At 59.1% G+C, this 27,216-nt stretch overlaps 2 protein-coding genes across 3 annotated transcripts in view; one reads left to right on the plus strand and one right to left on the minus strand.

The window, feature by feature from the left end:
* Positions 1–693: 693 nt before the first annotated feature.
* Positions 694–17,854, minus strand: LOC107050620 (serine/arginine repetitive matrix protein 2). The gene is made up of 10 exons (XM_046906034.1): positions 17,461–17,854; positions 10,973–11,233; positions 7,672–7,779; positions 5,757–5,921; positions 4,182–4,265; positions 2,553–2,603; positions 2,392–2,423; positions 2,064–2,114; positions 1,249–1,344; positions 694–880 (listed from the first exon to the last, which is right to left on the minus strand). The coding sequence occupies exons 1-10, from the start codon at positions 17,697–17,699 to the stop codon at positions 810–812; spliced, it is 1,158 nt and encodes a 385-aa protein (XP_046761990.1). The 5' UTR covers positions 17,700–17,854; the 3' UTR covers positions 694–809.
* A 2,699-nt stretch (positions 17,855–20,553) lies between these two features.
* Positions 20,554–27,216, plus strand: part of LOC112531347 (microfibril-associated glycoprotein 4-like) — a 31,519-nt gene continuing 24,856 nt past the window's right edge. For both annotated transcript variants that reach the window (XM_040656830.2, XM_040656829.2), the window contains exons 1-3: positions 20,554–20,594; positions 23,046–23,112; positions 24,461–24,621. In XM_040656830.2, the coding sequence (XP_040512764.1) occupies positions 20,589–20,594; positions 23,046–23,112; positions 24,461–24,621 (234 nt within the window). In that variant the 5' untranslated portion in view covers positions 20,554–20,588. The remainder of the gene's footprint in view (positions 20,595–23,045; positions 23,113–24,460; positions 24,622–27,216) is intronic.

Here is a 27,216-nt window from a genome sequence, read left to right on the forward strand (position 1 = left end):
GCGGCGGGGGGGGGTGCGGGAACGGGGGGAGGCGCGGGAGCGCTTTTTGGGGCGGGGGGAGGAGAGGGAGCGGGAACGGGAGGAGCGGGAACGGCCCCCGCCGCGGCGCCGGGGGGAGCGCGAGGAGCGGCGGCGGGAGCGGGAGCGGCGGCGGCGGGAGCGGGACCGGGAGCGGCCCCCCCCACCCCCGCGGCGGGGGGAACGGGAACGGCGGCGGGAACGGGAGCGGCGGCGGGAGGAGCGCGAACGGCGGCGAGAGGAGCGCGAACGGGAACGGCCCCCCCCGCCCCAGCGGGAGCGCGACCAGCGGGAACGGGAGCGGGAGCGGTTCCAGCGCTGCGCCGAGCGCGAGCGGCGGCGGGCGGGGGGGGAGCGGGAGCGGGAGGAGGCGGCGGCGGCGGTTGCGGTGGGGGGGGGGATGATGAGGGGCAGGCGGAGGGGGCTGGTGGAGTTGGGGCGCCAGAGGGGGGTGCGCGAGCGGGAGCGGCGGCGGGACGGGGGGGTGCGGGAGCGGGAGCGGGGGCGGCGGCGGGACGGGGGGGTGCGGGAGCGGGCGCGGCGGGAGGGGGGGGAGCGGGTGCGGGAGCGGCGGCGGGAGGGGGGGGAGCGGGTGCGGGAGCGGCGGCGGGAGGGGGGGGAGCGGGAGCGGCGGGGGCGGGAGGATTTGGCGCGGGGAGGGGGGCTGGAAGGGCGGGGAGGGGGGCTGAGAGGGGCGGCTTTGGGTTTGGGGGGGGGAGACGGGGAGGGGCTGCGGGGTTGGGGGGGTTCGGAGGCGTCGCGTTGCGGGGGGGGCTCGGCCGCAGCCGGGCTCACGGGCGCCGTCGGCTCCGGGGGCTCCGAGGGCGGCTGCTGGCGGGGGGGGTGACGGCTGCGGCTCCGCCTATGGTGGGAGGAGGGGGGGGACACAAAAAGAAGGGGGGTGAGGGATGATGTGGGGTACGTGCCGCCCCCACGCTCCCCGCGCACCCCGCAAACCACCCCGCCCGGCCCCAGCGACCCCCCCCCTTCAGCCCCCCCCCTTCCCCGCGCCCCGGGACCCCCCCACCGCAAAGGGCTCACCTGGGGCTGTTGGGGGCCCTCGGCGGGGGGGTCCGGCGCATCGGGGCCGCTCTCGGGTTCGGCTGCTGGCGGCGGGGGGGCCTTCGGGGCGGCGCTGCGGGACCTGTGGGGCGGGGGGTGGGGGTGGGGTGGGTTTGGGGGTGGTTGTGGGGCTGGAGGTGGGGGTGGGGGGCGGGGGGGGGCACTCACCTGCTGCGGGAGGAGCCCGAGGAGGAGGAGGAGGCGGCTCCGGGGGAGGAAGAGCGGTCACGGCGCGGCTTCGGGGCGGCCGCCTCCGGGGAGGACCTATGGGGGGGAGGAGGGGAGGAATGGGGGGGTTATGGGGTGCGATGAGGGTGTGGGGGGCACAGGGGGTGTTGGGGGTGGGCGTAATGAGCATCTAAGGGGGGTTTGGGGGGGCGCTGAGGGGGTCTGGAGGGTACTGAGGGGGTCTGGGGGGGATTTGTTGGCACTGAGTGGGTCTGAGGGGTATTTGGGGGGCACTGAGTGGGTCTGGGGGATATTTGGGGGGCACTGAGTGGGTCTGGGGGGAATGTGGGGGGCACTGAGTGGACCTGGGGGGTATTTGGGGGGCACTGAGTGGACCTGGGGGGTATTTGGGGGGCACTGAGTGGACCTGGGGGGGCACTGAGTGGGTCTGGGGGGAATGTGGACAGCACTGAATGGGTCTGTGGGGGCACTGAGTGGACCCGGGGGGTATTTGGGGGGCACTGAGTGGGTCTGAGGGATATTTGGGGGGCACTGAGTGGGTCTGGGGGGGCACTGAGTGGGTCTGGGGGGAATGTGGGGGGCACTGAGTGGACCTGGGGGACACTGAGTGGGTCTGGGGGGTATTTGGGGGCACCGAGTGGGTCTGGAGGGGATCTGGGGGTACTGAGTGGGTCTGGGGGGGCACTGAGTGGACCTGGGGGGTATTTGGGGGGCACTGAGTGGACCTGGGGGGGCAGTGAGTGGGTCTGAGGGGTATTTGGGGGGCACTGTGTGGGTCTGGGGGGGGCACTCACCTCTTCCGCTTCTTCTCTTTGGATTTGTGTTTGGTTTTGGGGCTCGGAGACCTGGGAGGTTGGGGGGGGGGGGGGGGGGGGTAAAGCAATAGTTGTGAACCCCCAAATTGCCTTAAAGTGCCCCAAAATCACCACAAAGTGCCCCACAACAAATCAAGCACCCCCAAATTTCAACTACCCCCACATTGCCCCCCCCCCCCCCCAAGCAAAACGCCCCCAACCCCCCCCAAAAACACCCCCAAAACCCACCCCATAACATGCCCCCCCCCACCCCAAATAGTCCCTCCCCCAAACTGCCCCCTCCCCCCCCCCCCCACCCCCCCCTCACCGGTGCTTCCGCTTCTTGGCCTCCGACTCCGACCTGGGGGGGGGGGGGGATGAAAAGGGGGGGCTGAGCCCCAAATGCCCCCAAATTGCCCCCCCAATCCCCCCCCCAGATGGCCCCAATTCCCCCCCCCCCGGATGTGCCCCCACCCCCCCCAAACCCACCTGTGCTTCTTCTTCTTGGCCTTCTTGCGCTCACCGGAGCGACTCTCCGACCTGAAGGGCCCCCCCAAATAAAACACTTCAGGCTTCCAGCCCCAAAACTGCCTCATTTTACCCCGAAACTGCCCCATTTTACCCTCAAAATGCCATTTCTACCCCCATACTGCCCCACTTTGCCCCAGAACTGCCCCACTTTGCCCCAGAACTGCCCCACTTTGCCCTCAAAACGCCATTTCTACCCCAAAATTGCCCCACTATGCCCCAAAACTACCCCATTTTACCCCAAAACTGCCATTTCTACCCCAAAACTGTCCCATTTTACCCCAAAACTGCCCAATTTTACCCTCAAAATGCCATTTCTACCCCCCAGACTGCCCCACTTTACCCCAAAACTGCCATTTCTACCTCAAAACTGCCCCATTTTACCCAAAAACTGCCCCACTTTGACCTCAAATTGCCATTTCTACCCCAAAACCGCCCCACTATGCCCCAAAACTACCCCATTTTACCCCAAAACTACCATTTCTACCCCAAAACTGTCCCATTTTACCCCAAAACTGCCCCATTTTACCCTCAAAATGCCATTTCTACCCCCAGACTGCCCCACTTTACCCCAAAACTGCCTTTTCTACCCCAAAACTGCCCCATTTTACCCTCAAAATGCCATTTCTACCCCCAAACTGCCCCGCTTTACCCAAAAACTGCCATTTCTACCCCAAAATTGCCCCACTTTGCCCCAAAGCTGCCCCATTTTACCCCCAAAATGCCACTTCTACCCCAAAACTGCTACACTTTACCCCAAAACTGCCCCACTCTGCCCCAAAACTGCCCCATTTTACCCTCAAAATGCCACTTCTACCCCAAAACTGCCCTACTTTACCCAAAAACTGCGCCACTCTGCCCCCAAACCGCCCCACTTTCCCCCCAAGCTGTCAGGTTCCACCCCAAAAATACCCCATTCCACCCCAAAACCCCCGGGTTCTACCCCAAAAATGCCTTAATTTGCCCCACAATGCCCCCCTCTGCCCCACAACCGCCCCTCTGCCCCACAACTGCCCCCCCTGCCTCAATTTGCCCCACAACAGCCCCAATTTGCCCCACAACCGCCCCTCTCTGCCCCAATTTGCCCCACAACCCCCCCCACCCCAATTTGCCCCACAGCCACCCCCCCTCTGCCCCAATTTGCCCCACAACAGCCCCCCCCTCTGCCCCAATTTGCCCCACAACTGCCCCCCCCGCCCCAATTTGCCCCACAACTGCCCCTCTGCCCCACAACTGCCCCTCTCTGCCCCACAATCGCCCCCCAAATGCCCCTCTCTGCCCCACAACCGCCCCCCTCTGCCCCAATTTGCCCCACAACCGCCCCCCCTCTGCCCCAATTTGCCCCACAACTGCCCCTCTCTGCCCCACAACTGCCCCCCAAATGCCCCTCTCTGCCCCAATTTGCCCCACAACCGCCCCCCCTCTGCCCCAATTTGCCCCACAACCGCCCCCCCTCTGCCCCAATTTGCCCCACAAATGCCTCTCTCTGCCCCACAACTGCCCCCCAAATGCCCCTCTCTGCCCCAATTTGCCCCACAACAGCCCCCCCCGCCCCAATTTGCTCCACAACAGCCCCCCCGAATTCCGCACCGTCCCCGGTCTTTCTTCTTCTTCTTCTTCTTCTGCTTGGGTGACGGCGATGGAGAGCTGGAGGAGGCACGGGGCACCGCCGCGCTGTGGGGGGACATGGGGGGGTCAGGGGGGGCACTGGGGGGGTCGGGGGGGGGGGTTAGAGTGGGATAGGGTGGGAAACTGGGGGATGTGGGGGGATAGGGTGGGAATCTGGGGGGCAATGCAGCACAATGAGGGGCAAAAGGGGACATTGGGGGGCACAGAGGGACACTGGGGGGTAATGGGGGGACACAGAGGGACACAGAGGGACAATGGGGGGACATGGGGGGGCAGAGAGGGACGCTGAGGGGTAATGGGGGACACCGGGGGGGCACAGAGGGACACTGGGGGTAATGAGGGACACTGGGGGGGGGCACAGAGGGACACTGGGGGGTAATGGGGTACACAGAGGGACACTGGAAGGTAATGGGGGGGACAACGGGGTGGCACAGAGGGACACTGGGGGGTAATGGGGCACACTGGGGGGCACAGAGGGATACTGGGGGGGGTAATGAGGACAGTGGGGGGCTGTGGAGGGGCACAGAAGGACACTGGAGGGTAATGGGGGGGTAATGGGGGACACTGGGGGGCTGTGGAGGGGCACAGAAGGACACTGGAGGGTAATGGGGCACTCTGGGGGGCTCTGGAGGGGCACAGAGAGACACTGGGGGGGTAATGGGGGGGTAATGGGGGACACTGGGGGGCTGTGGAGGGGCACAGACAGACACTGGAGGGTAATGGGGGACACTGGGGGGTAATGGGGGACACCGGGGGAGCACAGAGGGACACTGGGGGACACTGGAGGGTAATGGGGGACACTGGGTGGCTCTGGAGGGGCACAGAAGGACACTGGAGGGTAATGGGGCACTCTGGGGGGCTCTGGAGGGGCACAGAGAGACACTGGGGAGGTAATGGGGGACACTGGGGGGCACAGAGGGATACTGGGGGGGGTAATGAGGGACAGTGGGGGGCTGTGGAGGGGCACAGAAGGACACTGGAGGGTAATGGGGCACTCTGGGGGGCTGTGGAGGGGCACAGAGAGACACTGGGGAGGTAATGGGGGACACTGGGGGGCTGTGGAGGGGCACAGACAGACACTGGGGGGTAATGGGGGACACTGGGGGAGCACAGAGGGACACTGGGGGGGTAATGGGGCACACTGGGGGGCTGTGGAGGGGCACAGACAGACACTGGGGGGGTAATGGGGGACACTGGGGGAGCACAGAGGGACACTGGGGGGTAATGGGGGACACTGGGGGGGCACAGAAGGACACTGGGGGGTAATGGGGCACACTGGGGGGCACAGAGGGATACTGGGGGGGAATGGGGTACACCGGGGGGCACAGAGGGACACTGGGGGGGCACAGAGGGACACTGGGGGACACTGGAGGGTAATGGGGCACACTGGGGGAGCACAGAGGGACACTGGGGGGGCACAGAGGGACACTGGGGGGGCACAGAGGGACACTGGGGGGCTCTGGAGGGGCACAGAAGGACACTGGAGAGTAATGGGGCACACTGGGGGGGCACAAAGAGACAGTGGGGGGCACGTACCTGGGGGGCGGGGGGGCCTCGGGGGCTTTCTGTGGGGTGGCCTCCTTGCGGCGGGCGGGGTCGAAGGCGCTGCCATCCACGTAAGTGTCACTGATACCAAAGGCTGCACGCAGACGTTCGTTCTTCTGCTCCGCCGCCTCCGCCAGCTGGTGGGTCTCTGTCACACTGCGGGGGGGGGGAGAAATGTGGGGAGGGGGCCGGGGGGGGGGCGGTTTGGGGCTCTGAGAGGTGATATTTGGGGGCTGGGGGGGTAGTTTGGGGCCTGGAGGGGATGTTTTGGGGTTCCAGGAGGGGGTGGGGGGGCAGTTTGGGGGTCCAGGAGGGGCTGGGGGGGCATTTTGGGGGTCCAGGAGGGGCTGGGGGGGCAGTTTGGGACTCTGAGAGGTGATATTTTGGGGATGGGGGGGGTAGTTTGGGGCCTGGAGGGGATGTTTTGGGGTTCCAGGAGGGGGTGGGGGGGCAGTTTGGGGTTCCAGGAGGGGCTAGGGGGGCAGTCTGGGGCTCTGAGAGGTGATATTTTGGGGCTGGGGGGGATGGTTTGGGTCCTGGAGGGGATGTTTTGGGGTTCCAGGAGGGGCTGGGGGGGCGGTTTGGGGCGCTGAGAGGTGATATTTGGGGGCTGGGGGGATGGTTTGGGTCCTGGAGGGGATGTTTTGGGGTTCCAGGAGGGGCTGGGGGGGGCAGTTTGGGGCTCTGAGAGGTGATATTTTGGGGCTGGGGGAGTGGTTTGGGTCCTGGAGGGGATGTTTTGGGGCGGGGGGGGGAGTTTGGGGTTCCAGGAGGGGGTGGGGGGGCAGTCTGGGGCTCTGAGAGCTGATATTTTGGGGCTGGGGGGGATTGTTTGGGTCCTGGAGGGGATATTTTGGGACTGGGGGGGCACTTCAGGGCCACATGGGGGCAACCTGGGGCTCCAGAAGGGGACATTTTGGGGCTGGGGTGATTCCATGGGGTCAGATGGGGCTGCTGTGGGTTTGGGGTAACTCCATGGGGCCGCTGTGGGTTTGGGGTGATTCCATGGGGTCAGATGGGGCCGCTATGGGTTTGGGGTGATGCTATGGGGCCAGATGGGGCCACTGCGGATTTGGGGTGATGCTATGGGGCCAGATGGGGCCACTACGGATTTGGGGTGATTCCATGGGATCAGATGGGGCCACTACGGATTTGGGGTGATTCCATGGGGCCAGATGGGGCCACTATGGATTTGGGGTGATTCCATGGGGTCAGATGGGGCCACTATGGGTTTGGGGTGACTCCATGGGGCCAGATGGGGCCACTATGGGTTTGGGGTGACTCCATGGGGCCAGATGGGGCCGCTATGGGTTTGGGGTGATGCTATGGGGCCAAATAGGGCCGCTGTGAGTTTGGGGTGATTCCATGTGGCCAAATAGGGCCACTGTGGGTTTGGGGTGATTCCATGGGATCAGATGGGGCTGCTGTGGGTTTGGGGTGATTCCATGGGGCTGGACAGGGCCGCTGTGGGTTTGGGGTGATGCTATGGGGTCTGATGGGGTTGCTGTGGGTTTGGGGTGATTCCATGGGGCCAGATGGGGCCACTGTGGGTTTGGAGTGATTCCATGGGGTCAGATGGGGCCGCTATGGGTTTAGGGTGATGCTATGGGGCCACTATGGATTTGGGGTGATTCCATGTGGTCAAATAGGGCCACTGTGGGTTTGGGGTGATTCCATGGGGTCAGATGGGGCTACTGTGGGTTTGGGGTAATTCCATGGGGCTGGACAGGGCCGCTGGGGGTTTGGGGTGACGCTATGGGGCCAGATGGGGCTGCTGTGGGTTTGGGGTGAGGCTATGGCATCAGATGGGGCCACTATGGGTTTGGGGTAACTCCATGAGGCCGCTGTGGGTTTAGGGTGATTCCATGGGGTCAGATGGGGCTGCTGTGGGTTTGGGGTGACTCACGTGGGGCGCTGCTCGGGCGCATCCCCCTCCTTGCCCAGCACCACGTCCCTCTCCAGCAGCATGGTGCGGAACGTCGCCACCTTCTCCTGGATCTCACTCTCAGTGTACCTGCAAGGGGGGGGGGAAAGGTGTGGGTCAGCGCCCCACTGCGGTGGGGTGGGGTGTGGGGGCGGCTGTGAGGGGTGGGTTTGGGGTGTGGGGGCAGCTTTATGGGGTGGGGAGCAGCCCCAGGGGTGGGTCTGGGGGGAAGCCCGACATCCAGGGCTGGGTTTGGGGGTGGGTTTTGGGGGGCAGGAGTAGCTCCAGACCCCACGGGTGGGTTTGGGGGGCAGAGTCAGACACAAGGGGTGGATCTGGGGGGGGTTTTGGGGGACAGGAGCAGCTCCAGACCCCGCAGGTGGGTTTGGGGGGCAGAGTCAGACACAACGGGTGGATTTGGGGGGCAGGAGTAGCTCCAGACCCCACGGGTGGGTTTGGGGGGCAGAGTCAGACACAAGGGGTGGATCTGGGGGGGGTTTTGGGGGACAGGAGCAGCTCCAGACCCCGCAGGTGGGTTTGGGGGGCAGAGTCAGACACAACGGGTGGATTTGGGGGGCAGGAGTAGCTCCAGACCCCACGGGTGGGTTTGGGGGGCAGAGTCAGACACAAGGGGTGGATCTGGGGGGGGTTTTGGGGGACAGGAGCAGCTCCAGACCCCGCAGGTGGGTTTGGGGGGCAGAGTCAGACACAACGGGTGGATTTGGGGGGCAGGAGTAGCTCCAGACCCCATGGGTGGGTTTGGGGGGGCACAGACAGACACAAGGGGTGGATTTGGGGGGGTGTTTTGGGGGCAGGAGCAGCTCCAGACCCCACGGGTGGGTATGGGGGTCAGAGTCAGACACAAGGGGTGGATTTGGGGGGGGCTTGGGGGGCAGGAGTAGCTCCAGACCCCACGGGTGGGTTTGGGGGTGGGTTCTGGGGTTTGGTGATGGATCTGAAGGGTGGGTTTGGGGGCAGCGTCAGACCCATGGGTGGGTTTGAGGGCAGCCCCATACCCTGGGGTGGGTTTGAGGGTAGGGTTGGGGGGCAGCCCCACACCCCAGGGTAGGTCTGGGGGGCAGCCTCATACTGCAGGGTGGGTTTAGGGGTAGCCCCATAGCCCTGGGTGGGTTTGGGGGTGGGGTTGAGGGGCAACCCCATACTCTGCGGTGGGTTTGGGGGCAGCGTCAGCCCCCAGGGTTGGCTTTTGTAGGGCAGGAGCAGCTCCAGACCCTGCAGGTGGGTTTGGGGGGGCAGAGTCAGACACAAGGGGTGGATTTGGGGGGGGGGGTTTTGGGGGACAGGAGTAGCACCAGACCCCGCAGGTGGGTTTGGGGGGCAGAGTCAGACACAACGGGTGGATTTGGGGGGGCAGGAGCAGCTCCAGACCCCAACAGGGGTGGGTTTTGGGGTGGGTTCTGGGGTTTGGGGATGGATCAGAAGGGTGGGTTTGGGAGCAGCGTCAGACCCATGGGTGGGTTTGAGGGCAGCCCCATACCCTGGGGTGGGTTTGAGGGTAGGGTTGGGGGGCAGCCCCACACCCCAGGGTAGGTCTGGGGGGCAGCCTCATACTGCAGGGTGGGTTTAGGGGTAGCCCCATAGCCCTGGGTGGGTTTGGGGGTGGGGTTGAGGGGCAACCCCATACTCTGCGGTGGGTTTGGGGGCAGCGTCAGCCCCCAGGGTTGGCTTTTGTAGGGCAGGAGCAGCTCCAGACCCCGCAGGTGGGTTTGGGGGGCAGAGTCAGACACAAGGGGTGGATTTGGGGGGCGGGTTTTGGGGGACAGGAGTAGCACCAGACCCCGCAGGTGGGTTTGGGGGGCAGAGTCAGACACAACGGGTGGATTTGGGGGGGCAGGAGCAGCTCCAGACCCCAACAGGGGTGGGTTTTGGGGTGGGTTGTGGGGTTTGGGGATGGATCAGAAGGGTGGGTTTGGGAGCAGCGTCAGACCCATGGGTGGGTTTGAGGGCAGCCCCATACCCTGGGGTGGGTTTGAGGGTAGGGTTGGGGGGCAGCCCCACACCCCAGGGTAGGTCTGGGGGGCAGCCTCATACTGCAGGGTGGGTTTAGGGGTAGCCCCATAGCCCTGGGTGGGTTTGGGGGTGGGGTTGAGGGGCAACCCCATACTCTGGGGTGGGTTTGGGGGCAGCGTCAGCCCCCAGGGTTGGCTTTTGTAGGGCAGGAGCAGCTCCAGACCCCGCAGGTGGGTTTGGGGGGCAGAGTCAGACACAAGGGGTGGATTTGGGGGGCGGGTTTTGGGGGACAGGAGTAGCACCAGACCCCGCAGGTGGGTTTGGGGGGCAGAGTCAGACACAACGGGTGGATTTGGGGGGGCAGGAGCAGCTCCAGACCCCAACAGGGGTGGGTTTTGGGGTGGGTTGTGGGGTTTGGGGATGGATCAGAAGGGTGGGTTTGGGAGCAGCGTCAGACCCATGGGTGGGTTTGAGGGCAGCCCCATACCCTGGGGTGGGTTTGGGGGCAGCGTCAGCCCCCAGGGTTGGCTTTTGTAGGGCAGGAGCAGCTCCAGACCCCATGGGTGGGTTTGGGGGGCAGAGTCAGACACAAGGGGTGGATTTGGGGGGCGGGTTTTGGGGGACAGGAGTAGCACCAGACCCCGCAGGTGGGTTTGGGGGGCAGAGTCAGACACAACGGGTGGATTTGGGGGGGCAGGAGCAGCTCCAGACCCCAACAGGGGTGGGTTTTGGGGTGGGTTCTGGGGTTTGGGGATGGATCAGAAGGGTGGGTTTGGGAGCAGCGTCAGACCCATGGGTGGGTTTGAGGGCAGCCCCATACCCTGGGGTGGGTTTGGGGGCAGCGTCAGCCCCCAGGGTTGGCTTTTGTAGGGCAGGAGCAGCTCCAGACCTCGCAGGTGGGTTTGGGGGGCAGAGTCAGACACAACGGGTGGATTTGGGGGGGGGGTGTTTTGGGGGGCAGGAGCAGCTCCAGACCCCGCAGGTGGGTTTGGGGGGCACAGACAGACACAAGGGGTGGATTTGGGGGGGTGTTTTGGGGGCAGGAGTAACTCCAGACCCCACAGGTGGGTTTGGGGGGCAGAGTCAGACACAACGGGTGGATATGGGGGGGGGGTGTTTTGGGGGGCAGGAGCAGCTCCAGACCCCGCAGGTGGGTTTGGGGGGCAGAGTCAGACGCAAGGGGTGGATTTGGGAGGGGGTGTTTTGGGGGGCAGGAGCAGCTCCAGACCCCAGCAGGGGTGGCTCCGGGTGTGGAGCTGAGCTCAGGGACGCCTTTGGGGTCACAGCTTAGGGGTCGGTACGGTCGGCTCACCCCTGCTCCTCCATGAGCTCGGAGAGCTCGAGGCATTTCAGCTCGACTTTGCGCTTCCGTTCGTGGTCCAGGATGTCTCGGTTGGGCCTCTTGGGCAGCGCGGCGGCGTCGGCGCGGCGCAGCTCTTCGTCGGCGCGGGGCTCGGCGCGCTCCCTCTTGTGCCGCAGGGCCGACAGGTTGCGCTGCACGTACCCGTTGGTGCCGCTGCCCCGCGGCGTCGGCAGCCCGATCCCATTGTACATGGCGACCGCGCTGCCGCCCCTGCGGGGGGCCCCCACGTCAGCGCCCCCCCGGGCCCCCGCGGCCCCCCACCGCACAGAGCCTATGGGACCCCCGTACATCCCTAGGGAACCCCCTATGGGACCCGCAGATCCACCAAGGAATCCCCTATGGGACCCCATACGTTCCTAGGGAATTCACTATGGGACCCACAGATCCACCAAGGAATCCACTATGGGACCCACAGATCCACCAAGGAATCCACTATGGGACCCACAGATCCACCAAGGAATCCACTATGGGACCCACAGATCCACCAAGGAATCCCCTATGGGACCCACAGATCCACCAAGGAATCCACTATGGGACCCCATACATCCCTAGGGAACCCCTTATGGGACCCACAGATCCACCAAGGAATCCCATATGAGATCCCATACATCCCTAGGGAATCCACTATGGGACCCACAGATCCACCAAGGAATCCTCTAGGGGACCCCGTACATCCCCAGGGAATCCACTATGGGACCCACAGATCCACCAAGGAATCCCCTAAGGGACCCACAGATCCACCAAGGAATCCCATATGAGATCCCATACATTCCTAGGGAATCCACTATGGGACCCAGAGATCCACCAAGGAATCCTATATGGGATCCCATACGTTCCTAGAGAATCCACAGATCCACCAAGGAATCCTCTATGGGACAGCATACATCCCTAGGGAATCCACTATGGGATGCACAGATCCACCAAGGAATCCCGTATGAGATCCCATACATCCCTAGGGAACTCCCTATGGGATGCACAGATCCATGAAGGAATCCCATATGAGATCCATACATCCCTGGGGAATCCCCTACGGGACCCCATACATCCCTGGGGAATCCCCTACGGGACCCCATACATCCCTGGGGAATCCCCTACGGGACCCCATACATCCCTGGGGAATCCCCTACGGGACCCCATACATCCCTGGGGAATCCCCTACGGGACCCCATACATCCCTGGGGAATCCCCTACGGGACCCCATACATCCCTGGGGAATCCCCTACGGGACCCCATACATCCCTGGGGAATCCCCTACGGGACCCCATACATCCCTGGGGAATCCCCTACGGGACCTCTATGCAACCCAAAGATTCACCAAGGAATCCCCTATGGGACCCCACACATCCCAACGGAATCCCCTATGGGACCCCATACAGTCCCAGGGAATCCCCTATGGGACCCCTATGAGACCCAGAGATCCCAAGGAATCCTCTATGGAACCAAAAGACCACCGAGGAATCCCCTATGGGACCCCATACAGCTCCAGGAAATCCCCTATGGGACCCCATGCATCCCGAGGGAATCCCCTATGGGACCTCTATGCAACCCAAAGATTCACCAAGGAATCCCCTATGGGACCCCATACATCCCTAGGGGATCCACTATGGAACCCAAAATCCACCCAGGAATCTCCTATGGAACCCCATGCATTCCCAGGGAACCCCTTATGGAACCCCATACATCTCTAGGGAATCCACTATAGGACCCCTATGAGACCCCAAGATCCCTATGAGATCCCCAAGAGATCCCAAGGAATCCCCTATGGAACCCCATACATCCCCAAGGAATCCCCTATGGAACCCACAGATCCCCAGGGAACCCCCTATGGAACCCACAGATCTGGCAAGGAACCCCCTATGGAACCCATATAAAGCCCCATAGATCCACTGGAATCCCCTACAGAACCCACAGATCCCCAGGGAACTCCCTGACCCTACAGAACCCCCTACGGAACCCACAGATCCTATGGAACCCCCTATGGAATCCATACACAGCCCCATAGATCCTATGGAACTCCCTATGGACCCCAAACAAAGCCCCACAGATCCCCAGAGAATCCCCTATGGACCCCATACACAGCCCCATAGATCCTATGGAACCCCCTATGGAACCCAAACACAGCCCCATAGATCCTCAGGGAATCCCCTATGGACCCCAAACACAGCCCTACTGCTCCCCCAAAGATCCCCCTATGCTCCCCAATATACCGTAGATCTCTGCTGACCCACACCCCCTATAACCCCCTTAAACATCCCCCTAATACCCCACAGCCCCATAAAGCCCCCCTAAATGCCCCCCCAATAGCTCCAAGCCCCACATCCCCCTCATCCCCCCCAAAAGCCCCCTCAAATCCCCCTTTAAGATCCCCATGACCCCCACACACCCCAACCCCCCATACTCCTCCTACAAAACCCCATACCCCCCCCTCCAAAAATGCCCCCAAAACCCCCATAAAATATTGGGACCCCCCCCTAACATCTCATACCCCCCTATAAACACCAACCCCACTACTAATTCCCCCTATAAGCCCCCAATTTGCCCAATATCCCCTCGTTTCACCCCAAACCCACTTGCAATCCTGCCCCCGTTGACCCCAAAACCCTCAAAGCAGCCCCAAAAGTTCTCCTTGTGCCCCCCCAAATCCCATTTCCCCCACAAAACCCAACAGCCCCTCACAAGCTGCCCCCAAATCTCCTCCTAGCCCCCCAAATTGCTTTTTTTTCCTCACAAAGTGACCAAAACCTGAAGAAAGTGCACCAAAAAATACAGTTTTCCCCCAAAAAAGAGCCCTCAAAACCCCCTTTTCCCCCCAGAACCACCCTGGAAGTCCCAATTCACCCTCCAAAGCCGCTCCAAATCCACCCCAAATTGCCCCCAACTCCCACATTTCCTCCAAAATTTGCCCCCAAATCCCCTTTTTCTCCCCCAAATCCCACTTTTTCCATCACAAACCACCCCAAAACTCCACTTTTTCCCCCAATATTACACATTTTTCCTCATCCAAAAATGACCAAATCCCACTTTTCTTCCCTAAAATCCCTCCTTTTCCCCTCACAAACTGCCCCAAGCACCCCTTTTTCTCCCCAAAACCCCATTTTTCCTCACAAATTACCCAAACTCCACTTTTTTTTCCTCAAAATCCCATTTGTCCCCTCAGAAAATACCCTCAACTCCCCTTTTTCTCCCCAATATCCCACTTTTCTCTTCACAAAACCCCCAAATCCTACTTTTCTTCACTAAAATCCCTCTTTTTCCCCTCAAAATCCCACTTTTCCCACTCACAAATTGCCCAAAACTCCACTTTTTCCTCCCCAATATTCCCTATTTTTCCTCACAATCTGCCCTAAAATCTCACTTTTTCCTCTCACAAATTGCCCCAAATCCCACTCTTAACCACAAAATCCCACTTTTTTCTTCACAAAATCCCAAATTCCACTTTTTTCACTAAAATCCCACTTTTTCCCCTCAAAATCCCACTTTTTTTTCTCACAAACTGCCCCAAAACTCCACTTTTCGCCCCAATCTTTCCTATTTTTCCTCACAAAACTCCCAAATTCCACTTTTCTTAACTAAGCCTCACTTTTTCCCCTCGAAATCCCACTTTTTTCCTCACAAAACTCCCAAAAACCCCACTTTTCTCCCCCAAATCCCACTTTTTTCCTCACAATCCACCCCAAAACTCCACTTTTCTCCCCAATCTTTCCTATTCTTCTTCACAAAATGCCCAAATCCCACTCCCCCCCCCAATATTACACTTTTTCCTCACAAACTACCACAAAAGTCCACTTTTTCCCCCAATATTCCCTATTTTTCCTCACAAAACTCCCAATTCCCACTTTTCTTCACTAAAACCCCACTTTTTCCTCCACAAAATCCCACTTTTTCCTCACAAACCACCCCAAAACTCCACTTTTCTCCCCAATCTTTCCTATTCTTCTTCACAAAATGCCCAAATCCCACTCCCCCCCCCCAATATTACACTTTTTCCTCACAAACTACCACAAAAGTCCACTTTTTCTCCCAATATTCCCTATCTTTCCTCACAAAACCCCCAAATCCCATTTTTCTTCACTAAAACCCCACTTTTTCCCCTCAAAATCCCACTTTTTTCCTCACAAACAGCCCCAAAAGTCCACTTTTTCCCCCAATATTCCCTATTTTTCCTCACAAAATCCCCAAATCCCACTTTTCTTTACTAAAACCCCACTTTTTCCTCTATAAAATCCCACTTTTTTCCTCACAAAACACCCAAAAACTCCACTTTTCTCCCCCAAATCCCACTTTTTTCCTCACAATCCACCCCAAAACTCCACTTTTCTCCCCAATCCTTCCTTTTTCCTCACAAAAAGTCCAAATCCCACTTCCCCCCCAATATTACACTTCTTTCCTCACAAACTGCCCCAAAGTCCACTTTTTCCCCCAATATCCCCTATCTTTCCTCACAAAACCCCCAAATCCCACTTTTCTTAACTAACCCCCTTTTTCCCCTCAAAATCCCACTTTTTTCCTCACAAACAGCCCCAAAAGTCCACTTTTTCCCCCAATATTCCCTATTTTTCCTCACAAAATCCCCAAATCCCACTTTTCTTTACTAAAACCCCACTTTTTCCTCTATAAAATCCCACTTTTTTCCTCACAAAACACCCAAAAACTCCACTTTTCTCCCCCAAATCCCACTTTTTTCCTCACAATCCACCCCAAAACTCCACTTTTCTCCCCAATCCTTCCTTTTTCCTCACAAAAAGTCCAAATCCCACTTCCCCCCCAATATTACACTTCTTTCCTCACAAACTGCCCCAAAGTCCACTTTTTCCCCCAATATCCCCTATCTTTCCTCACAAAACCCCCAAATCCCACTTTTCTTAACTAACCCCCTTTTTCCCCTCAAAATCTCACTTTTTTCCTCACAAACCACCCAAAAACTCACTTTCCTCCCCAACATTCCCTATTTTTCCTCACAAAGTGCCCCAAATCCCACCTTTTCCCCCCCCCAAAATCCCACTTTTTTCTTCACAAACCACCCCAACACTCCACTTTTCTCCCCAAACCCCACTTTTTTCCTCACAAAACCCCAAATCCCACTTTTCTTCACTGAAATCCCACTTTTTCCCCTCACAAATCACCCAAAACCTCACTTCTTCACCCCCAAATCCCACACATTCCCTCACAAAACACCAAATCCCACTTTTCTTCACTGAAATCCCACTTTTTCCCCTCAAAATCCCACTTTTTCCCCTCACAAACCGCCCCAAAACTCCACTTTTTCCCCCAAATCCCACATTTACCCTCACAAAATCCCCAAATCCCACTTTTTTTCTCCTAAAAATCCCATTTTTTCCTCACAAACTGCCCCAAATCCCACTTTCCCCCCTCACAAACCACCCCAAACTCCACTTTTTCACCCCAAAATCCCACACATTCCCTCACAAAATACCCAACTTCCACTTCTCCTCACTAAAATCCCACTTTTTTTCCTCAAAGTCCCCACTTTTTCCTCAACAATTCTCATTTTCTCATCAAAAATCCCACTTCTTCCCCTCACAAATTCCCCACTTTTTTCCTCAGAAATCCCACTTTTTTTCTCTCAAAACCCCCACTTGTTCCCTCAAAAATTCAATTTTCCTCAAAAATCTTACTTTTTCGCTCAAAAACGCCCACTTTTCCTCATAAAAACCTACTTTTTCCTCAAAAACACCATTTTTTCCCTCAAAAGCCCTACTTTTCCCTCAAAATTCCACTTTTTTTCCACAAAACTCCACTTTTTCCAACCCTCATAAATCCCATTTTTCCCCTCAAAATCACTACTTTTTCCCTCAGAAATCCCCATTTTTCCTTAAAATCCCACTTCCTCCTCACAAATCCCCACTTTTTCCTCAAAAATCCCACATTTTGTCTCAAAATCCCCACTTTTCCCCTCAAAAATCCGAGTTTTTCCTCAAAACAATGCCCGATTTTATTCTCTCAAAATCCCCACTTTTCCTCAAAATTCCACTTTTTCCCTCAAGAATCCCACTTTTTTTCCTGAAACTTTCACTTCTTTCCTCAAAACCCCACTTTTTTTCCCTCGAAAACACCCACTTTTTCCTCAAAAGTCCCCACTTTTTCCTCAAAAATCCCCACTTTCCCATCGCAACCCCCCTCTTTCCCCTCACAACACCCCCCGCCCGCCCACGGCCCTTCTCCCCCCACAACCCCCACTCCCCCCCCCCAAAATGCCCTTTTCCCCCAAAATATCCTTTATTTCACCCCCCAAATCCCCTTTTTTTTTCCTCCAATCCCCCCCCCCCCCCCCCCCCCCACGGCCGTTCCTTCCCCTCACACCGCGCGCGGCCTTCACCCCCCGCCCCCCCAACCGCACCGCTTCGTTTCCCGCTCCCCACACCGCCCCCCGCTCCCGTTATCCCCACCCCCCGCCCCGGTTCCCCCCCGCTTCTCACCTCTCGGCCTCCGCTCCGCTATCCGCCACGCACCGAACGCTCCGCTCCGCTCCGCGCTGCAGCAGTGGCCGCCACACACGAACGCCCGAAGCGACGCGAGGCGACGCCACGCGGCTCCGCCTCCACTTCCGGTCCAACGGCGGCCGCACGCGGGGTGGGGCGGGGCGATGGGAGTTGTAGTTCCCGCTCCCGCTGTCAGAACGGCGGCGGGCTGTGCGCGGGACTACCGCTCCCAGCATGCACCGCGCGCGGCCGCCATCTTAGGCTGCCTCCCGCTCTGCCTCTCGCGGGGGACGCCGGGAGTTGTAGTCCGCGCTTCCGCTTCCCGCCGTACTAAATGGATTCCGGGAGACTGCGACTCCCAGCACGCCTCGCGCCCGCCGCCATCTTGTGCAGAGCCGCCGGGGTACCATGGGGTGGAGGCGGGCTGACCCGTCGACTTCCTTCCCTCCCGGGTCGGCCAATGGAATGGCGCGGGGTCCCCCCGGCGACCAATGGGAGCGCGGCACTGAGCGAAGTCCCGCCCTCCGTGGCCTGGGAGGGGGCCCGGGACCCCCGAAACGGCCCCAAAACCGCCTTAAATCGCCCCCAAAACGCACGGAGCCCCATAGAACCCATAGATCCCATAGAGACCCCATGCAGAACCCACTGAGTCCAATGGACCCCATAGAGACCCCATGAATCCCATAGAACCCCATAGAGACCCCGTGGAGAACCCATAAATCCCATAGAACCCCATAGAGCTCCACTGAGCCCCACAGAGCCCATTGAGACCCCACAGAGCCCCATAGACTCCATATAGAGTCCCATACACCCCATAGAGAACCCATCGAGACCCATAGACCCCACAGAGCCCCATAGAGACCCCGCAGAGACCCATAAACCCCACAGAGACCCATAGAGGTCCCATAAACCCCACAGAGCCCCATAGAGACCCACAGAGACCCCACAGAACCCCATAGAGCCCATAGAGACCCCACAGAGCCCCATAGAGGCCCATAGACCCCATAGAGGCCCATAGTGACCCCAGAGAGCCCCAAAGAGACCCCATAAACCCCACAGAGCCCCATAGAGGCCCATAGACCCCATAGAAGCCCACAGAGACCCCACAGAGCCCCAAAGAGACCCCATAAACTCCACAGAGCCCCATAGAGACCCACAGAGACCCCACAGAGCCCCATAGACTCCATATAGAGTTCCATACGACCCATAGAGACCCATAGACCCCACAGAGACCCCATAAACCCCATAGAGACCCCACAGAGCCCCATAGAGACCCATAGAGACCCAGCAGAGCCCCATAGAACCCTATAGAGCCCCATAGAGACCCCAGAGAGCCCCAGAGAGCCCACAGAGGCCCCATAAACCCCACAGAGACCCCATAGAGCCCCGTAGAGACCCCCTAGAACCCCATAAAGACCACACAGAGCCCCATAGAGACCCCACAGAAACCCTATAAACCCCACAGAGCCCCATAGAGACCTCACAGACCCCATGGAGTCCCCACAGAGCCCCATAGAGACCCCACAGAGCCCCATAAACCCCACAGAGCCCCACAGAGCCCCCACAGAAACCCCATAAACCCCACAGAGCCCCATAGAGCCCCATAGAGACCCCATAAACCCCATAAACCCTATAGAGACCCCACACAGACCCCATAGAGACCCCATAGAACCCCATGGAGACCCCACAGAGCCCCATAGAGACCCCACAGAAACCCCATAAACCCCACAGAGTCCCATAGAGACCCCACAGAGCCCCATAGAGACCCAGCAGAGCCCCATAGAACCCTATAGAGCCCCATAGAGACCCCAGAGAGCCCCAGAGAGCCCACAGAGGCCCCATAAACCCCACAGAGACCCCATAGAGCCCCGTAGAGACCCCCTAGAACCCCATAAAGACCACACAGAGCCCCATAGAGACCCCACAGAAACCCTATAAACCCCACAGAGCCCCATAGAGACCTCACAGACCCCATGGAGTCCCCACAGAGCCCCATAGAGACCCCACAGAGCCCCATAAACCCCACAGAGCCCCACAGAGCCCCCACAGAAACCCCATAAACCCCACAGAGCCCCATAGAGCCCCATAGAGACCCCATAAACCCCATAAACCCTATAGAGACCCCACACAGACCCCATAGAGACCCCATAGAACCCCATGGAGACCCCACAGAGCCCCATAGAGACCCCACAGAAACCCCATAAACCCCACAGAGTCCCATAGAGACCCCATAGAGACCCCACAGACCCCATGGAGTCCCCACAGAGCCCCATAGAGACCCCACAGAGTCCCATAGAGACCCCGTAGAACCCCATAAACCCCACAGAGCCCCATAGAGCCCCATAGAGACCCCATAAACCCCATAAACCCTATAAAGACCCCACACAGACCCCATAGAGACCCCACAGACCCCATGGAGTCCCCACAGAGCCCCATAGAGACCCCATAGAACCCCATGGAGACCCCACAGAGCCCCATAGAGACCCCACAGAAACCCTATAAACCCCACAGAGCCCCATAGAGCCCCATAGAGACCCCACAGACCCCATAGAGACCCCGTAGAACCCCAGAAACCCCACAGCGCCCCATAGAGCCCCATAGAGCCCCACAGACCCCATGGAGCCCCATAGAGACCCCACAGAAACCCCATAAACCCCACAGAGCCCCATAGAGACCCCATAAACCCCACAGAGCCCCATAGAGACCCCACAGAGCCCCATAGAGACCCCACAGAGTCCCATAGAGACCCCACAGAGTCCCATAAACCCCACAGAGCCCCATAGAGCCCCATAGAGACCCCATAAACCCTATAGAGACCCCACACAGACCCCATAGAGACCCCACAGACCCCATGGAGTCCCCACAGAGCCCCATAGAGACCCCGTAGAACCCCATGGAGACCCCCACAGAGTCCCCATAAACCCCATAGAGACCCCACAACCCCCCCCGATGCCGGCGCTCATTAACACAATTAGCAGTAATTAACGAATCCCTCCCGGCAGCGCTGGGGTTAACGCCCCCCCCCCCCCAATCCCCTAAAAGGGCCCCATAACCCCCCCACCCCACACCCCACACCCACGGGGGGGTCGGGGGGCCGCGCGTGGGGTGGAGGGGACTGAACGGCCATGGAGGTACTGCCACGTCCCCACCCCATAGCGCTGCCCCATAGCGGCCCCACCCTATAGGGACCCCCACCCCATAGCGCTGCCCCATAGCGACCCCACCCTATAGGGACCCCCACCCCATAGCGCTGCCCCATAGCGACCCCACCCTATAGGGATCCCCACCCAATAGGGACCCCGGCCCCATAGCGGCCCCATAGCGACCCCACCCTATAGGGACCCCCACCCCATAGCGCTGCCCCATAGCGGCCCCATAGCGACCCCACCCTATAGGGATCCCCACCCAATAGGGACCCCAGCCCCATAGCGGCCCCATAGTGAGCCCACCCTATAGGGACCCCCACCCCATAGCGCTGCCCCATAGCGGCCCCATAGCGGCCCCACCCTATAGGGACCCCCACCCCATAGCGCTGCCCCATAGCGGCCCCATAGCGGCCCCACCCTATAGGGATCTCCACCCAATAGGGACCCCGGCCCCATAGCGACCCCATAGCGACCCCACCCTATAGGGACCCCCACCCCATAGCGCTGCCCCATAGTGGCCCCATAGCGACCCCACCCTATAGGGACCCCCGCCCCATAGCGGCCCCATAGCGGCTCTATAGCGACCCCACCCTATTATGGGGACCCCCGCCCCATAGCGGCTCTATAGCGACCCCACCCTATAGGGACCCCGGCCCCATAGCGGCCCTATAGCGACCCCACTCTGTAGAGATCCCCACCCCATAGCGGCCCCATAGCGACCCCACCCTATAGGGACCCCCGCCCCACAGTGACCCCATAGCGGCCCCATAGCGACCCCACCCTATAGGGACCCCCACCCCATAGTGGCCCCATAGTGGCCCTATAGCGACCCCACCCTATAGAGATCCCCACCCCATAGCGGCCCCATAGCGAGCCCACCCTATAGGGACCCCCACCCCATAGCTGCCCTATAGCGACCCCACCCTATAGGGACCCCCACCCCATAGCGGCCCCACCCTATAGGGATCCCCACCCTATAGGGACCCCCGCCCCATAGCGGCCCCATAGCAACCCCACCCTATATGGACCCCTACCCCACAGCGGCCCTATAGCAACCCCACCCTATACGGACCCCCGCCCCATAGTGGCCCTATAGCGGCCCTATAGCTGCCCCACCCTATAGGGATCCTCACCCTATAGGGATCCCCTCCCCATAGCGGCCCTATAGCGCCCCCACCCTACAGGGATCCCTCCCTACAGAGTCCCCGGCCCCATAGCGACCCCACCCTGTAGTAACCCCCACCCCATAGCGGCCCCACAGCGGCCCTATAGCAACCCCACCCTATAGGGACCCTGGCCCCACCCTATAGGGACCGCCACCCCATAGCGGCCCTATAGCGACCCCACCCTACAGAGACCCGGGACCCCACCCTATAGAGACCCCGGCCCCATAGCGACCCCACCCTATAGGGACCTCCATCCTGTAGCGGCCCTATAGTGACCCCACCCTATAGGGACCCTATTGGGACCCCATCCTATAGAGACCGCAGCTCCATAGTGACCCCACCCTATAGGGACCCTCACCCCATAGCAGCCCCAAAGCGGCCCTATAGCGACCCCACCCTATTGGGATCCCCACCCTATAGCAGCCCCATAGCGACCCCACCCTATAGGGACCCCTCCCTACAGACACCCCGGCCCCATAGTGACCCCATAGTGGCCCCACCCCATAGCCACCCCATAAGGACCCCACCCCATAATGCCCCCATAGGGACCCCACCCCATAGTGACCCCATAAGGACCCCACCCCATAGAGACCCCATAAGGACCCCACCCCATAGGGGCCCCCACCCCATAATGCCCCCATAGAGACCCCACCCCATAGTGACCCCATAAGGACCCCACCCCATAGAGACCCCATAAGGACCCCACCCCATAGGGGCCCCACCCCATAAAGACCCCATAAGGACCCCACCCAGTAGGGATTGCACCCCATAGCCACCCCATAGAGACCCCACCCCATAGTGGCCCCATCCCATAGCCACCCCATAAGGACCTCACCCCATAGTGACCCCATAGGGGCCCCCACCCCATAGAGACCCCATAGAGACCCCACCCCATAGGGACCCCATCCCATAGCCACCCCATAAGGACCTCACCCCATAGGGACCCCACCCCACAGGGACCCCATCCCATAGCCACCCCATAAGGATCCCACCCCATAGGGCCCCCACCCCATAGAGACCCCACCCCATAGCCACCCCACAGGGACCCCACCCCACAGGGACCCCACCCCACAGGGACCCCATCCCATAGCCACCCCATAAGGACCCCACCCCATAGAGACCCCACCCCATAGAGACCCCACCCCATAGCCACCCCATAAGAACCCCACCCCATAGGGCCCCCACCCCATAGAGACCCCACCCCATAGCCACCCCATAGGGACCCCGACCCCATAGCGGCCCTATAGCGACCCCGCTGTGCCCCCCTCAGGTTCTGGTGGCGGTGGCGGTGCTTTGGGGTCTGCCCCGGGGGGGGGCGCAGCCCATTGCCTCTGCGGGTGAGTGGGGTCGGGGGGGGGGATTTGGGGTCGGGGGGGTTTTGGGGTCATGGGAGGATTTGGGGTTATGGGGGAGGAATTGGGGTCATGGGGGGATTTGGGGTCGTGGGGGGGTTTTGGGGTCATGGGGGGGATTTGAGGTCATGGGGGGGGGATTTGGGGTCGTGGGGGGAATTGTGGTCATGGGAGGGATTTGGGGTTGTGGGGGGATTTGGGGTCATGGGGGGGGATTTGGGGTAGTGGGGGGATTTGGGGTCATGGAGGGGTTTTTGGGGTCATGGGGGGGATTTGGGGTCATGGGGGGGATTTGGGGTCATGGGGGGGGATTTGGGATCGGGGGCTTTTGGGGTCATGGGGGGGATTTGGGGTCGTGGGGGGAATTGTGGTCATGGGAGGGATTTGGGGTTGTGGGGGGATTTGGGGTCATGGGAGGATTTGGGGTTATGGGGGAGGAATTGGGGTCATGGGGGGATTTGGGGTCATGGGAGGAATTGGGGTCATGGGGGGATTTGGGGTCATGGGGGGATTTGGGGTCATGGGGGGGAATTTGGGGTCGTGGGGGGGGGATTTGGGGTCGTGGGGGGAATTGTGGTCATGGGAGGGATTTGGGGTTGTGGGGGGATTTGGGGTCATGGGGGGGGATTTGGGGTAGTGGGGGGATTTGGGGTCATGGAGGGGTTTTTGGGGTCATGGGGAGGAATTGGGGTCATGGGGAGGAATTGGGGTCATGGGGGGAGATTTGAGGTCATGGGGGGGGATTTGGGGTCCGGGGGGTTTTGGGGTCCGGGGGGTTTTGGGGTCATGGGGAGGAATTGGGGTCGTGGGGGGATTTGGGGTCATGGGGGGGATTTGGGGTCGGGGGGGATTTGGGGTCATGAGGGCCCCCATGGCCCCACTGCCCCCACTGCCCCCATTCCCCCCATTGCCCCCCATATCCCCATTGCCCCCATTACCCCCACTGCCCCCATTGACCCCATTGACCCCACTGCCCCCACTGCCCCCATTGCCCCCCATGTCCCCATCACCCCCATTACCCTCATTACCCCCACAGCCCCCATTCCCCCCATCGCCCCCATTGCCCCCATTTATCCCATCCTCCCCACTGCCCCCATTCCCTGCATATATCCCATCCTCCCCACTGCCCCCACTGCCCCCATTGCCCCCCATGTCCCCATCATCCCCATTCCCCCCACTGCCCCCATAGCCCCCACTGCCCCCATTCCCCCCACTGCCCCCATTCCCCCCACTGCCCCCATTCCTCCCACTGCCCCCATTGCCCCCATTGCCCCCATTCCCCCCATTATCCCCACTGCCCCCATTGACCCCACTGCCCCCATTCCCCCCGCAGCGGTTCCGGCGCTGCCGTGTGAGGCGGTGACCCCCCGGGACTGCCAGGACGTCCACGCGGGGGGGGCACAGAGGGACGGGGTGTACCTGGTGTACCCCATGGGGCCCGGCCTGCCCGTCCCCGTCTACTGCGACATGAGCACGGATGGACACGTGTGGACGGTACGGAACATACATGTGGGGGTGTGGAACATACGTGTGGGTGTGAAACATACGTGTGTGTGTAACATGTGTGTGTGTACCTGGTGTACCCCATGGGGCCCGGCCTGCCCGTCCCCGTCTACTGCGACATGAGCACGGATGGACACGTGTGGACGGTACGGAACATACATGTGGGGGTGTGCAACATACGTGTGGGTGTGTGTGACATACATGTGTGTGTACCTGGTGTACCCCATGGGGCCAGGGCTGCCCATCCTCATATACGGCAACACGATCACGGACGGACACGTGTGGATGGTAGGGAACATACGTGTGGGGGTGTGGAACATACGTGTGGGGGTGTGGGACATATGTGTGGGTGTATCGAACATATGTGTGTGTGTGTGTGTGACATACGTGTGGGTGTACCTGGTGTATCCTATGGGGCCGGGGCTGCCTGTCCCCATCTACTGTGACATGAGTATGGATGGACACGTGTGGACGGTACAGAACATATGTGTGGGGGTGTGGGACATATGTGTGGGTATAACATACGTGTGTGTGTGACATGTATGTGTGTGTGTAACGTGTGTGCTTGTGTGTGTGACTTACATGTGTGTGTAACGTGTGTGAGTGTGTAATGTGTGTGTGTAACATGTGTGTGTGTGTAACGTATGTGTGTGTAACGTGTGTGGAACATACGTGTGTGTGTGGAACATACGTGTGTGTGTGTAACGTGTGGAACATACGTGTGTGTGTGTGGAACATACGTGTGTGTGTGTAACGTGTGTGTGTGATGTGTGTGTAACATACGTGTATGTGGAACATACATGTGTGTGTTTGACACGTGTGTAACATACGTGTGAGTGTGCAACGTCTGTGTTTGTGTGTGGAACATACATGTGTGTCTAACATGTGTGTTTGGGGGTTGGAACATACATGTGTGTGTAATGTGTGTGTGTAACGTGTGTGCATGTAATGTGTGTGTGTGTGTAACATGTATGTGTAACGTGTGTGTGTAACGTGTGTGTGTAACATGTGTGTCTGTAACATATGTGTCTGTAATGTGTGTGTAATGTGTGTGTAACATACGTGTGTGTGGAACATACGTGTGTGTGTGTGGAACATACGTGTGTGTGTGTAACGTGTGTGTGTGATGTGTGTGTAACATACGTGTATGTGGAACATACATGTGTGTGTTTGACACGTGTGTAACATACGTGTGAGTGTGTAACGTGTGTGTTTGTGTGTGGAACATACATGTGTGTCTAACGTGTGTGTTTGGGGGTTGGAACATACATGTGTGTGTAATGTGTGTGTGTAACGTGTGTGTGTAACGTGTGTGTGTGTAACATGTATGTGTAACGTGTGTGTGTAACATGTGTGTGTGTAACATGTGTGTCTGTAACATATGTGTCTGTAATGTGTGTGTAATGTGTGTGTAACATACATGTGTGTGTGGAACATACATGTGTGTGTAACACGTGTGTAACATACGTGTGTGTGTGTAATGTGTGTGTGACGTGTGTGTAGCTGCATGTGTGTGTGCAACATATGTGTATGTGACATGTGTGTGTGTAACATACGTGTATGCATGTGTGACATACATGTGTGGGAGGGCGGAACATACATGTGTGTGTGTACAACATACGTGTGTGTGTAACATATGTGTGTGTGATGTGTGTGTGTGTAACATACGTGTGTGTGTAACAGATCTGTATGTGCAATGTGTGTGTGTGTGACATACGTGTGTGTGTAACACACATGTGTGCATGTAACATACGTGTGTGTGTGTGACGTACTTGTGTGTGTGTAACATGTGTGTGTGTGTGTAACATGTGTGTGTGTGTAACATACGTGTGTGTGTAACAGATCTGTATGTGCAATGTGTGTGTGTGTGACATACGTGTGTGTAACACATGTGTGCATGTAACATACGTGTGTGTGTGTGACGTACTTGTGTGTATGTAACATGTGTGTAACGTGTGTGTGTGTGTGTAACATACGTGTGTGTGTGACAGATCTGTATGTGCAATGTGTGTGTGTGTGACATACGTGTGTGTGTGTAACACATATGTGTGCATGTAACATACGTGTGTGTGTGTGACAGACTTGTGTGTATGTAACATGTGTGTATGTAACATGTGTGTGAATGTAACATACGTGTGTGTGTAACATACGTGTGTGTGTAACAGATCTGTATGTGCAATGTGTGTGTGTGTGACACACGTGTGTGTGTAACATGTATGTGTGCATGTAACATACGTGTGTGTGACAGACTTGTGTGTATGTAACGTGTGTGTGTGTAACATACGTGTGTGTAACAGACCTGTATGTGCAATGTGTGTGTGTGACATACATGTGTGTGTGTAACAGATATGTGCGCATGTAACATACGTGTGTGTGTGTGACGTACTTGTGTGTATGTAACATGTGTGTGTGTAACATGTGTGCGTATGTAACATGTGTGTGTGTGTGTAACATACGTGTGTGTGACAGATCTGTATGTGCAATGTGTGTGTGTGTGACATACGTGTGTGTGTGTAACACGTATGTGTGCATGTAACATACATGTGTGTGTGTGACAGACTTGTGTGTATGTAACATATGTGTGTG

Source organism: Gallus gallus (genome assembly GCF_016699485.2).
Source record: "Gallus gallus isolate bGalGal1 chromosome 36 unlocalized genomic scaffold, bGalGal1.mat.broiler.GRCg7b 36_unloc1, whole genome shotgun sequence".
Classification (NCBI taxonomy): Eukaryota; Metazoa; Chordata; class Aves; order Galliformes; family Phasianidae; genus Gallus; species Gallus gallus.

Coding starts and splice junctions, on each gene's coding strand:
- LOC107050620 (XM_046906034.1), bottom strand. CDS start 17,699: ATGCTGGGAGCGGTAGTCCCGCGCACAGCCCGCCGCCGTTCTGACAGC. Junction 11,234..17,460: donor AGCGGAGCGGAGGCCGAGAG/GTGAGAAGCGGG, acceptor GGCCCCCCGCAG/GGGCGGCAGCGCGGTCGCCA. Junction 2,115..2,391: donor GCCAAGAAGCGGAAGCACCG/GTGAGGGGGGGG, acceptor CCAACCTCCCAG/GTCTCCGAGCCCCAAAACCA.